This window comes from Sturnira hondurensis, unplaced genomic scaffold (genome assembly GCF_014824575.4).
Source record: "Sturnira hondurensis isolate 20B ecotype Veracruz unplaced genomic scaffold, ASM1482457v3 Scaffold0007406, whole genome shotgun sequence".
In the NCBI taxonomy this organism is placed as follows: Eukaryota; Metazoa; Chordata; class Mammalia; order Chiroptera; family Phyllostomidae; genus Sturnira; species Sturnira hondurensis.
The window spans coordinates 4,289,647-4,303,232 of record NW_028080037.1 but is presented as its reverse complement, the minus strand read 5'-3'; the positions used below and the strand labels follow the sequence as shown (position 1 = coordinate 4,303,232).

At 38.8% G+C, this 13,586-nt stretch overlaps 1 protein-coding gene across 4 annotated transcripts in view; it reads right to left on the bottom strand.

The window, feature by feature from the left end:
- IFT81 (intraflagellar transport 81) overlaps positions 1–13,586 on the bottom strand; it is a 138,175-nt gene that overhangs the window by 33,012 nt on the left and 91,577 nt on the right. For all 4 annotated transcript variants that reach the window (XM_037052056.1, XM_037052055.1, XM_037052057.1 and 1 more), the window contains 3 exons: positions 11,965–12,128; positions 10,426–10,521; positions 6,782–6,928 (listed from right to left, as the gene is read on the bottom strand). In XM_037052056.1, the coding sequence (XP_036907951.1) occupies positions 6,782–6,928; positions 10,426–10,521; positions 11,965–12,128 (407 nt within the window). The remainder of the gene's footprint in view (positions 1–6,781; positions 6,929–10,425; positions 10,522–11,964; positions 12,129–13,586) is intronic.

Genomic DNA, 13,586 nt, shown 5'->3' with positions numbered 1-13,586 from the left:
CATTTGTCCCGGGCTAACTTTGCTTTCTAGCCTCTTGTCATACGAAAATTATTAAGGGTTCTGGGGCCACACTACCTCAGTTCAAATCATGGAACTTCTACTTATTGGCAATGTGGTCTTCAGTGGATGAGCATAAATCCGTGTGCCTCAGTTCCCCTACCTATAAAAACTGAGAATAGCTGTCTAGTGTGGCTCAGTTGGTTGGGCACTGTCCTGCAAGGTGAAAGGTCACGGTTTGATTCCTGGTTGGGGCATATGCCTGGGTTGTGGGTTTGGTCCCTGGTCAGGCAGGTGTGAAAGAGAAGCAACAACCGATCGATGTTTCTCTCTCACACTGATGTTTCCCTCCCTTCCCCTCTTTCTAAAAATAAATAAATAAAACCTTTAAAAAACTAGGAATAATAATCACACCTATCTCATGAGTTGTTTAATAAAATAAATAAAATAACATATACAATAAGCCTACTATTGGGTCTGGCATATTGCAATTGCAAAATAAACATTAATTATTATTATTTTTTTAAAAATATTTTATTTATTTATCTTTAGAGGGGAAGGGAAGGAGAGAGGAAGGAAACATCAATGTATGGTTGCTTCTGGTGCATCCCCTGCAGGGAACTGGCCCCTGCTGGAAACTGGCCTGCAATCCAAGCATGTGCCCTGACTGGGAATCAAACCGCGGTTGTTAGGTTCGTAGGCCGGAGCTCAATCCATTGAGCTACACCAGCCAGGGCTAATTATTATTATTAATCTGAATTACTGATAAAAATAGTCAGAATCAAAGGCAAGGCTCCACAGCATATCTTGGTGACTTCTCTCAGAGATACAGCATCAAAATTCTTTGAGAATATAGTTTCAACCAGATTTATGCTTAATTATTGTACACTTAAATCCAGTAGAGATATAAAAAGTTGAAGATTCATTATTATCAATTTTTAGTTAAGATATTGGTGTCTCTAAACTTAACCTTTTTATCACCTACCAAATACCAGGATGAAGAGAAATGAATCAGGACAGATTAGACTGGGCAAGAAAATCTCTATCACTCAGAAGATAATTTCAACTGTTCAAGGAAGTCCTCCCTGTGTCAGAAGTCTGGCAGAATAAGAAAAAAACACATTCCTGTGCTTACTTCTGTGTATTGCCTTACGCAAGACAGTACAATGAAAATGAAATGTTAAAATGATAAAGTACAATAAAACAGAAGCCTTCACAGATACTCTATTTTTTATGAATAAGAGCAATCACCCCTTTTTACAGAGAGAAGTGATTTGCTCAAGGTCAAAAGGAACGTAAGAGAAAGACCTGAATCCCAATTTGGCCACTTATTAGCTGTGTGAATATACAATCTCCCTTAGCTCAATCGTAAGTGTAAGTAACATCTGTTCTTAATTCATTTTCTATTGTTATTCTATTACAGTTGTTCCAATTTTTCCCCTCCTCTACCCCTCCAACCCCACCCCATTCCCCCAGTCAATTCCCACACTGTCGTTCATGTCTGTGGGTTACTCATACATGCTCTTTGTCCAGTCCCTTCCCCTCCTTTCCACCACTATCCCCAAACCCCCTTCCCTCTGGTCACTTTCAGTCTATTCCATGTTTCCATGCCTGTGGTTCTATTTTGTTCATTAGTTTATTGTGTATTAGATTCCTCTTATAGGTGAGATCATATGGTATTTGTCTAGCACTGACTACCTTATTTCACTTCGCATAATAGTCTCCAGTTCCATCTATACTGTCACAAGGTAGGAGTTCCTTCTTTCTTTCTGTTCTGTAATATTCCATTGAGTAAATGTACCGCCATTTTTTGATCCACTCATTTACTGATGGGCACTTAGGCTGTTTCCAGCACTAGGCTATTATAAATAGCGCTGCTATGAACATAGGGGTGCATAAGTTCTTTTAATTGGTGACTCGGAATTCTTAGGGTATATTCCCAGCAGCGTAATCATTGGGTCAAAAGTCAGTTCCAGTTTTAGTTTTCTGAGGAAATTCCATACTGTTTTCCACAGTGAGTGCACCAGTCTGAATTCCCACCAAAGTGCACTAGGGTACCCTTTTCTCTGCATCCTCACCGGCACTTGTTGTTTGTTGATTTATTAATGACGGCCATTCTGGCAGGTGTGAGGTGATATCTCAATGTGGTTTTCATTTGCATCGCTCTGATGGGGCTAGTGATGTTGAGCATCTTTTTATATGTCTATGCGCCATCTGTATGTCCTCCCTAGAGAAGTGTCTATTTGGATCTTTTGCCCATTTTTTAAATTGGATTGTCTATCTTCCTGGTGCTGAGTTGTACAAGTTCTTTATATATTTGGAGAGCAAAGCCTTGTCTGATGTATCACTGGCAAATATGTTCTCCCACACATTCGGTTCCCTTTTCATTTTGATGATTTCTTTAGCCACGCAGAAGCTTTTTAGTTTCATGTAGTCCCAATAACATCTTATAAGAAGTAAAGTGTATGTTTGCAAAACCTCTAGCACAGAGCCTTACAGAAAAAGTGCTCAATAAATGTTACCTCATTTTTGTGATTCCTGACATAGTATTCTTTCCAAACACCATGCTACTACTTCTTGATACCCTCTCACCAACTGTGTTAACAGCTGAGTCACAAAGAACATGACTTTTTGGTGATTACCATGTGGTATTAAATGAAACCTCAGTAAAGTCCAGCTATACTATATAACAAACTTCCTCCTTTTTGTCCATATGGCCTATCAGTTCATAAAGTAGAATATAAAATTGGGCTACCAAGATTTGTCACTTATAAGATTGTGCTTAATGTTCCCCAATACCTTCTGTTCTTTTAAGTAAATGCCAAGTAAGTGGTTTATTTGAAATGTTCCCATTTCTGACCAGTTTAAAAATTAAGTGGACCTTATAATTCCCAAAGTTATCTTTCCCCCTTAATAAAAAAAGAATGGCCCTGGCTGGTGTGGCTCAGTGGAATGAGTGCTGGCCTTTGGATTCCCAGTCAGGGCATGTGCCTGGGTTACAGGCCAGGTCCCTAGCAGGGCCACAGGAGTGCAGCCACACATTGATACTTCTCTCCCTTTCTCCCTCCCTTCCCTTCTATCTAAAAATAAATAAAATATATATTTTTTAAAAGCATGCCTTTTTCTGCCATCAGATACATCAGACATTCTCCTATACACCTTATTTAGTAAAAAATAAAGGCTAATGGCCTGGCACTAGATCCTTACCCCCATTTGTACACCGGAATATCTAATACTGAGTTCTAAGCATCAGTTATGCCAAATGTGGACACAGCAATGAGTACTTCCTGTCAATTGGGCAGCATTTTCTTTTTTTTTAAATACATTTTATTGATTATACCATTACAGTTGTTCTATTCCCCCCCTTCATTCCCCTCCACCCTGCACACCCCGCTTCCGTTTATGACCACGTGTCTCAAGTTCTTTAGATTCTGTATTTCCCCTACTATTCTTACCCTCCCCCTATCTATTTTTTACCTACTGTCTATGTTACTTATTTTCTGTATCTTCTCCCCCCTTCTCCTCCTCCCACTCCCCTGTTGCTAACCCTCCATGTGTTCTTCATTTCTATGGTTCCACTCCTGATCTAGCTGTCCTCTTGGTTTGCTTTTGTTTTAGGTGTGGTTGTTAGTAACTGTGAGTTTGCTGTCCTTTCACTGTTCATATTTTTATCTTCTTTTTCTTAAATAAGTCCCTTTAACATTTCATATAATAAGGGCTTGGTGATGATGAACTTCTTGAACTTGACCTTATCTGAGAAGCACTTTATCTGCCCTTCCATTCTAAATGAAAACTTTGCTGGATAGCGCAATCTTGGATGTAGGTCTTTGGATTTCATGACTTGGAATACTTCCTTCCAGCTCCTTCTTGCCTGTAAGGTCTCTCTTGAGAAATCCGCTGACAGTCTGATGGGTACTCCTTTGTAAGTAACTGTCCCCTTATCTCTTGCTGCTTCTAGGATTCCTTCATTTTAGTCTTGGCTAATGTAATTATGATGTGCCTTGGTGTGTTCCTCCTTGGGTCCAACTTCTTTGGGACTCTCTGAGCTTCCTGGATTTCCTGGAAGTCTATTTCCTTTGCCAGACTGGGGAAGTTCTCCTTTATTATTTGTTCAAATACGTTTTCCACTCGTGGCTGTTTCTTTCCCCCTTCTGGTACCCCTATAATTCGGATGTTGGAACGTTTAAAGATGTCCTGGAGGTTCCTAAGCCTCTCCTCATTTTTTTGAATTCTTGTAACTTTACTTTTTCCTGTTTGGTCATTTCTTCCTTCCTCCTGGTCCACCCCCTTGATTTGAATCCCAGTTTCCTTTCCATCTCTATTGGTTTCCTGTGCATTTCCCTTCATTTCAGTTAGTTTAGCCTTCATATATTCCTCTAATTTGTGGCTAAAATCAACCAGTTCTGTGAGCATCCTAATCACCGGTGTCTTGAATTGTGCATCTGAGAGGTTTGCTATTTCCTGGTCACTTAGAGTTATGGGCTCTGGGGCTTTGAGTTCTTCTTGAGCCATATTTTGGACTGTTCGTGCCTGTTACGTATGAGTAGCAGAGCCCTAGGTGTTCACCAGGGCTGGGCCACTCAGTTGCTGGGTTGTGACGCTGTATGTGGGGGCGGGGCCAAAGGAAAGCAATGGCGGGCACCCTTGGGCAGCATTTTCTTAAGAAGATATAAAAATGCTAGGAGGTAACATGTTCTCTTATAAAGCAAAATTGCTGCATAATCTTTTCTTTTTCCTGGATAGCAAGGATGTCTCAAAGCACAGGCTGTTGGCTTCCAAGTACCATTTAAAGTGCTCCTATGTCTCAAAGGCATCCGAACACAGGTGTTAAAAGCCAAAGGGGTGTTTTAATTAACTGCTGACTTCTGAAATTTGCCCCTTCCACAATCAGCTAAATGGGGGGCGGGCTACCATCAGAAGCAACACAGAGACATGTTTGGCACAGTGAAGGTTCACTGCCAGTTTATAACAGTATGAATTCAATAACTTTTCAAAGCCAAAATGAGCTCTGGACAGAGCAGCTTTTCAAAGTAGCTTTTGCTAAGGCCTAGTAGCTAATATAAAATAACAGAGCAATAAGAGACGGTCAAGTACAAGTCAATGTTTAGAAATTTAAATGTGATCTATCCCTTGATTTTCTAAAACAAGCACTAAGCTGAAGGTAAGATATTTTCCTTCCTTCATTCACTCTTTCTTGAGCTAACTTCATGAAAAGAAGATGGGGAATTATATTTCTGGTGCTCAGGTTTAACCATCTATAGATGACAATGATTACTTTTCCTGCTAATCACATGAGTCTGACAAAAGGATATATGAAGTAACAGCTGTGAAAGCACTGTTTGAAATTCAACATACAGACAGTAACCCGAGATATAACTGCATTCTTAAGCTCATCATCATTTACAATGAGATTCTAATGGTGTCAGTGCAACTGGTCAAACACACATTATCATCAGGACAAAGTAACCTGATGATAATTTTTCTCAACCCTCTATGAAATTACATTTATCAACAATTACAGCTTATATATATATATATATATATACACCCACTCATTTTGTTTCTCTTTTATAACAATACCTGTAATAAATAAGCCCTGGATGGTGTAGCTCAGTGGATTGAGCGTGGGCCTGCAAACCACACGACCATGGTTCGATTCCCAGTCAGGGCACATGCCTGGGTTGCAGGCCAGTTCCCAGCAGGGGACTCACGAGAGGCAACCATACATTGATATTTCTCTCCCTCTCTCCTTCCCTTCCTCTCTAAAGATAAATAAATAAAATATTTTAAAAAATACTTCCTTGCCCTGGCTGGTGTAGCTCAGTGGATTGAGTACTGGCCTGCGAACCAGAGGATCGCGGTTCAATTCCCAGTCAGGGCACATGCCTGGGTTGCAGGTCAGTTCCCTGCAGGCCAACTTCCAGCAGGGGACGCACGAAAGGCAACCATACATTGATGTTTCTCTCCCTCTCTCCTTCCCTTCTAAAGATAAATAAATAAATAAAATCTAAAAAAAGAAAAAAAATACTTCCTTAATCAAATTCTTAAAAAAAAACCACAATACCTATAATAAATAAATCCAATATAAGTAAATCCAATTTAAATCCAATATAAATTCACTTAATTAAAAAGTGGAAATTTGGAACATAAGCCACTAAATCACTAAGATCTGTAATTATATATTAAGAAAATCTTGCCCTGGTTGGTGTGGCTCAGTGGATTGTGAACCAGAGGGTCTGCGAACCAAAAGGTCACCAGTCTGAGTCCCAGTCAGGGGACACAGACCTGGGTTGCCGGCCAAGTCCTCAGTAGTGGGTGCGTGAGAGGCAACCACACATTGGTTGTTTCTCTTCCTCTCTCCCTCCCTTCCTCTCTCTAAAAATAAATAAATAAAATCTTTTTAAAAAATCTTAATATGACTGCACAGAGTTTTCAGGATTTTTTAAACTATTTATTTATTTATTTATTTATCTTTAGAGGGGAAGGGAAGGAGAGAAGGAGAGAAATATTGATGTATGGTTGCCTCTCATGAGTCCCCTGCTGGGAACTGGCCTGCAACTCAGGCATGTGCCCTGACTGGGAATTGAACCATGGTTGTTTGGTTCACAGGCCTGTGCTCAGTCCACTGAGCTACACCAGCCAAGGCCGAGTTTTCAGCTTTAAATAAATAGGTTTTTAAAAATAACTTCCCACTGTTTAAATTTAAAATAAAAAGGCAAAATCATTAATGGTTTCAAATAAGAGCAATACTCACATCCTTCTCCCAAGAGAAAACTCAACTCACCTCATCCCCCTTCAAAATCTCAGTGCCGTCAAGTTCACGGGTCTGATTTGTCTTCACTGACACCTCTCTCTCGAGGCTGGCTAACTTCTCCTTTGTTTCCTGAAGTTCCTCAGCTTTCGCTTCTTTTTTACGAGAAATGATGGATGCCTAATTGAGCATTAAATATGAATATAAAATTAAACATATACAGTCAACTATCTATTAAATTGTGAAATTACCTACCTTTTAGATTTTACCATGCTAAAATTTCAATATAAGGTTGGCCTGTCCTGACCTATATATACTACTACTTATCATCATCAGTTATGTACTTAGTATGAGTTTACAATGTATATTAATATCAACCTAAACATATTTTGGAAGACCAAAGCACTGAAAATATAGAGGATATCAGCAAAGAAATAAAAATTCAGTAATAATAAAAATATTAAAATCTTGTCAAATAATACTCAAATGCTAATGAAAGTACATGCCAGGTAAGTCAACAGAAGCTAACATAAGTGTAATGCTTTTCTGCATGGTAGATTTCCCTTCATTGGAAGAAGACAAGAATGTTTTATTTTCAAACCTACAACACAGGTTATCTTATCTAAATTCAATATCCATACTTTAAAAATGAAATGTTAAAGCATACATTATATTTGGGGCCTGCTGATAAGTAAAATGCAGGTTCAAAGTCACACATCTAACTCACTAGAATTATGCAAATGTTTGCACAATCCGAATGGCTGCTCTTGTCACAAACGCAGCATCTTGTATTCGTTAGCAGCTCTTGGAGGACTTCCTCTAATGAACCAAAGCTGTACCAGCCCAGGAAGAGCAACAGTCAAACTGCCTCCTAAACTGAAATAGTGCAAGTATTTTCTTCAATGTGACTGGAGAAGGGGAATCTCTACTGCAAACCTGTAAAAAATTTAACCACCCTGCCTGTCAAAACAAATGAAAAGACAGGTGATGAAGGAATGTTTCTCTCTGTAGAAGCATGCCCACTAAAAAATGAGAAGGAATGATAAGAGTCTCAGAACTGTAGAGGAACTGATGGTGTACTTCCTTAACATGATAAAATAAATATAAACCTCAGCCCAAACCAGGACCTTACTTAGAGAAATTTTAAGGTATCTTCCACTAAAGTCTGGAATGAGATAACTACCACCACACCAATTGAATATTGTGTCAAAGGTATTTGTTCACACTGTTAGAAAAGAGAAAGCAATAGAAACATAAGGATCTGGGAACAGTCCAAGTGCCCACCAGTAAATGAGTGGGCAAAAAAGATGGTACATTTACAAAATGGAATACTATGCAGCTGTAAAAAGGGGGAGATCTTACCCTTTGTGACAGACAGAGTGGATGGACCTGGAGATTATGATGCTAATTGAAATAAATCAGAGAAGGACAAATACCATGTGATCTCACTTATACAAGTATGGAATCTAATGAACAAAGCAAGATCAGAGGCATGGATACACTGAACAGACTGACAGATCTCAGAGGGGAGGGGCTGGCGGGGACTGGAAGAGATTAGTGAAAGATCATATACACATATGTGCACGGCCCATGGACACAGACAACAGTGCAGTGAAGGCTGGGAGGGGGGGCGCTGGGTGGAGGGGGGCCAGAGAGGGCAAAACAGGGGACATCTGTAATAAGGTCAACAATTTTCAAAAAAAGGAATTTTCATAGCATATGATGATATACTTAAAAAGCCAAGAAAATCTATGGAAAAAGTACAGTAAACAAATCAATAGCTTTCATGGACAAATAAATTGGTCAGAGAACACAGGAAAGAAGAGTCTTCATTTATAAAAGTAAAAAATAAAAAACGGCAGAATGAAATTTAACAAGAGAAGTTCCAAATGTAATGAGGAAAAACAAGCGTGAATGAATGGAGAGGCACATCATGTTCTTAGACAGGAAGTCTCAGTATCACAAAGGTAAGTTCTGAGGTAATCGATAATTATAAAGCAACACCCAAATTTTTAAATTATGTTTTTTTTTTCTAGATCCAGACAAGTTGAAAATAAAGTTTATTTGGCCCTGGTTGGTTGGCATGGCTCAGTGGATTGAGTGCCAGCTTTCGAACCAAGGGGTCGCTGGTTCGATTCCCAGTCAGGGCACACGCCTGGGTTGCGGGCCGGGTCTCCAGCTGGGGGTGCACGAGAGGCGGCCAACTGATACATCTCTCACACATCAATGTTTTTCTCCCTCTTTCTCCATTCCTTCCCTCTCTCTAAAAATTAATAAAATCTTTTTTTAAAGCTTATATGGAAGAATATACAAACAAAAATTGAAGGAAAACCCTGAAAAAGCAATTGGAGGCCAAAGTAGCTACTACTTTTATTAGATATTAGAGCCTGATTATAAAGTCTCTATAAATGAAACTGTCAGTATGAGTACATAGACAGGCAATAAACAGAAAACCTAGACTAAATCCAACAGCATTTATACATTTATAGTAAAATAAAGGTGGATCCTTCAGTTCATAAGGGAAAATGGCCCGAGTACAGATGACACAGGAGGACCGTGACTGCTACAGCTTAGGGACGCGTGAGGTTTTACTGAACTCTCTTGTCTACCTTTGTATGTGGTTAAAATTTTCCATTATAAAAAGGTTTTTAAAAATTCTAAGATCCTTGCCCTGACCACGTGGCTCAGCTGGTTGGGTGTCATCCTGCAAAGCAAAGGGTCAACGGTTCAATTTCTAGTCAGGGTCCACGTCTGGGTTGTGAGTTCAATCCCTGGTCAGAAAACGTACGAGAGGCAACCGATCAATATTTCTCCCCCTTTCCTTCTTTCTCCCTCCCTCACCCTCTGTAAAAATAAATAAATGAAATCTTTAAAAAAGCCTGTGCCCTGAATGGTATGGCTCAGAGGGTTGGGTGTCATCCCACAAACCACAGGGCTGCAGGTTCAGCTGCAGGTCGGGGCCCATGCCTAGGCTGCGGGCCGGGTCCCCCATTGGCGAGGCAACCACACGACGTTTCCCTCCCTCTCTTTCTCCTTCCTGTCTCTCTAAAAATAAATAAATAAATAAAATCTTTAAAAAAATATAACATCCTTGAATAATGCTTCGTCACAGAGCTTAGCATTTTCTGAGGTTACAGAATGCTTTTCACACTAAACTGCTTCTGCCTGGGTTATTTTCAGATAATCTATTGCTTTCATCTAAATCTTTTTCCTAGCAATACATAACGCATAACCTCACAATCTAATAGTTGTGGATAAAATAATAAATGGCCTTAGCACTAAAACTTAATTAATTCTGTTCTTGCAAACTAACTTTAAACTGGAAACAATACATGGCCTTCAATTCACTAAAGATTATAAATGTTTTGATTTAAATCACTTAAGGTAACCTTTCATTTAAACAGTGAAATTCCACACTCCCAGACATAAACACGAAGGGCTCTGTCACCACAGCTGGCAGACGCGAAGGAAACCGGGCACTGTCAGGTGTACTGCATTTCAAACTCGAACACACGTCTGTTGTGGCTTTTCCGCGAGTTCCTTGTTACAGTCTGGAGTCTGGCAGCCATACAAGGACACCTACTCTCTTCTCCTTCTCACTTTCACACTAGTGATCACACGGCCCGCGGTGCTCCTGCAGGCGTTCAGAGCTAAGTGAGGGGCCAGAGCAGCCTTACCTGCTGCCTATACAGTGACAGTTTGCCCTCGATTGGCTCATTTCTCATCATTTTCTTTTCAATCAGCTGATTGATCTGTGTGTTTATTTCATTTATCTGAAACAATATAGAAATTAAAAAGGTTAAATCTCTCCTTAAGATTACCTAAAGGAAGAGACAACTGGCCCAACCAAACTTTGAATTTACAGTGTATTCACCAGTGATCTGACAGGGGGAACAGTTCTACTAAAGTTAGGAGTGGGTTGTTATGATTACTTTTAGAAATAATTAACATTCCATGGCTCACAATAAAAATATTTACACATTACTACTTATATGGATCTAACCACTCACGTCTAAATTATCCTGAAAAATATTCAGCATGAAATATTTATACATTCTAAAAAAGAGAATTTCTGAAAATCTTAAGTTACCCCTCACCTAGGTGGTGACTTTCAAGTCACTGAAAGTGATAACAGCAAATGCAGACTAACATCCCCCTCGGTTTGCATAGGGAAGTCATGAACCCAGCTGGGAGGTGGCATGGATGACACCCAAAAGCCTCCTGTTCTAATGACCTGTGGTCTCCACACTGTCCTGTATGCCAGTCATTAATCTGGACCTTCTCCAATGTAGTAACACTGAACAAGGCCAGTGGAAGCATATGGTCTCTCGAAGTTTTTTAAAATTACATGGCTTTTGGTATACCGATCTATACTTTGAAAAGACTACAGTTCTGCCCTGGCTGGTGTAGCTCAGTGGATTGAGCGGGGGCCTGTGAACCAGGGGATCGTGGTTCGATTCCCAGTCAAGGCACATGCCTGGATTGCAGGCCAGTTCCCAGCAGGGGATGCACTAGAGGCAACCATACATTAATATTTCCCTCTCTCCTTCCTTTCCCCTCTAAACATAAATAAATAAAAATCTTTTTAAAAAAAGAATAAAATAATCAAAATTAATGTATTTAATTTTGGTGGCTATTAAGCACATTAAGTGATTAGAAAGTCAAAACCTTTCAATGTTCTTGATATTTGTTAAAAATACACACCTGATTACTGTTTTATTTCTAGTGAGCAAAAATGTTATAATATTGATGACACCAGGTTTTAATGAGCATTATAAGAAAGTTTAATAATTTCAAAGTTGGCACAAAAGGCTAATAAATATATTAGCTTTAAATATAAAATTGCTATATGATTATTCTTAAAAATAAAAATTAATCCTATTTAAAATCTGCCATCTAATTATTACAAATATATTACATTAGCCAATTATGTACTACGAATACATAAACCTATGAGTCTATCATATGCACTAATTTATACATCCAAGTTACTTAGTTTCCCAATCAAGTGACTAGGATTTTATAACACCATGTATGTTAAATAACGGCATTATATGCTATAATTCCTCAGAAAGAGCAACTTGTCACAAGAGCTATCAGCTCTTAGTTCAGGTTAACTTAGAAGCCAAGGACACTGTGGAAAGCAGTTCACACAATTTTCACAGGACTAAGGACGAGATAAAATTGGGAGCTATAAAAAGATGACTGTCACTTACTTTAGATTGAAGTTCAAGAAGATCAGAATGGCCCATAGCAGGCTCTGACACCACTTTTTGTAAAAAATGCAATTCTTTTTTCTTGTTCTCTAATTCTTTAGGAAACTTTTCAGTTACTATATACGAATTAAACTTTATCTCCTCTTCTAGTCTCTTCATTAAATCTTTGGAAATAAAAAAAAGTGAATATTCAGTCCACAAGAATAGGTACAGGATATTTTAAAATATAAGACCTGGCCCTGGCTGGCGTGGCTCAGTGGACTGAGTACTGCCTTGTGAACAGAAAGGCCCCTGGTTTGCTTCCTAGGCAGGGCATATGGCTGGGTTGTGGGCCAGGTCCCCAGCTGGGGACGTGTGAGAGGCAACCTAGCAATGTATCTATCATACAGCGATGTTTCTCTCCCTCAGTTTTTCCCTTTCTTCTCTAAAAATAAATAAATAAAATCTTCAAAAAATAAAAATAATAAAATACAACTAGGACATATCTGTCAAAATATCCATGTATCTATCTGCATTGTGTGTTTGTGTACAGTACCATAAAAGACTGGCCACAGAAGTTATTTGATGTTATTAGAATGATAATGAAAAAGGACAATTTTTATGGAAGAAATGTTTAAATAATTATAGAAAAAGTATTGTAATATTATAATCTTTTCAAATGACCACCCAATTCTTTTTTTTTAAGATTTTATTTATTTACCTTTAGAGGGGAAGGGAAGGAGAGAGGGAGAGAAATATCAATGTCTGGTTGCCTCTCGTGAGTCCCCTGCTGGGACCTGGCCTGCAACCCAGGCATGTGCCCTGACTGGGAATCGAACCGAAATCCTCTGGTTCAAAGGCCCCCACTCAATCTACTGGACTACACCAGCCAGGGCACCACCCAATTCTTTCACACTCAATAATATGCAAGAATAACATTGCAAAAAAAGCCAGCTAGAGTGTGGGGAATATAGAAAATAACGTCAAGAGAACTGAGGATGGGGCCAGATGGGTGCAGCCGGGGAACCAGTCTGTGGAATGCATGGTTTTCCAGGTTTTCCAGCTGCTCTGCTGTATGTACATCTGAAACTGGTGTGGGATGGCATTGAATGTAAACTGTGGTTAGAAAAGAAAAAACAAGCCAAATATACTGTTGGGTCACATGTTGCATTCTAGGTAAGAAATCCAAGAACCAAATGACAGTATAAGTGAAATCCAGGTTCTTTTTTCTATTTGTGGTCATTTACTCTTTTTCTTTTGCAATACTTCTGAGGCAATTTTTATTTCTAATATATTACTTCATAAGTGGTAATACATTATAACTTGTCAGCTTCAAAGCAATGAAGATATCATTAAAAGTACACATTAAAATCCAAAAAAGAAATGATCTACCTTCATTATCTACACTTCAGTTTACCATGTTTGGTTAAGTTTTGATTTTGTAAAGTATCAGTTTATAGTTAGGTAGCAACTTAAATTATATATTTAAGACTTAATAGTTCTCTTATTTTGGCAGAGTATACAAATATACACACAAAAAGATTTTCAGTAATCGTTTTGTTATAAATTCCCAGCCTAAAGAGCTTTTAAAAGTTTATTTCAGATCTTTCCATTACACATTTACAAACTCTGGCTTGACTTTT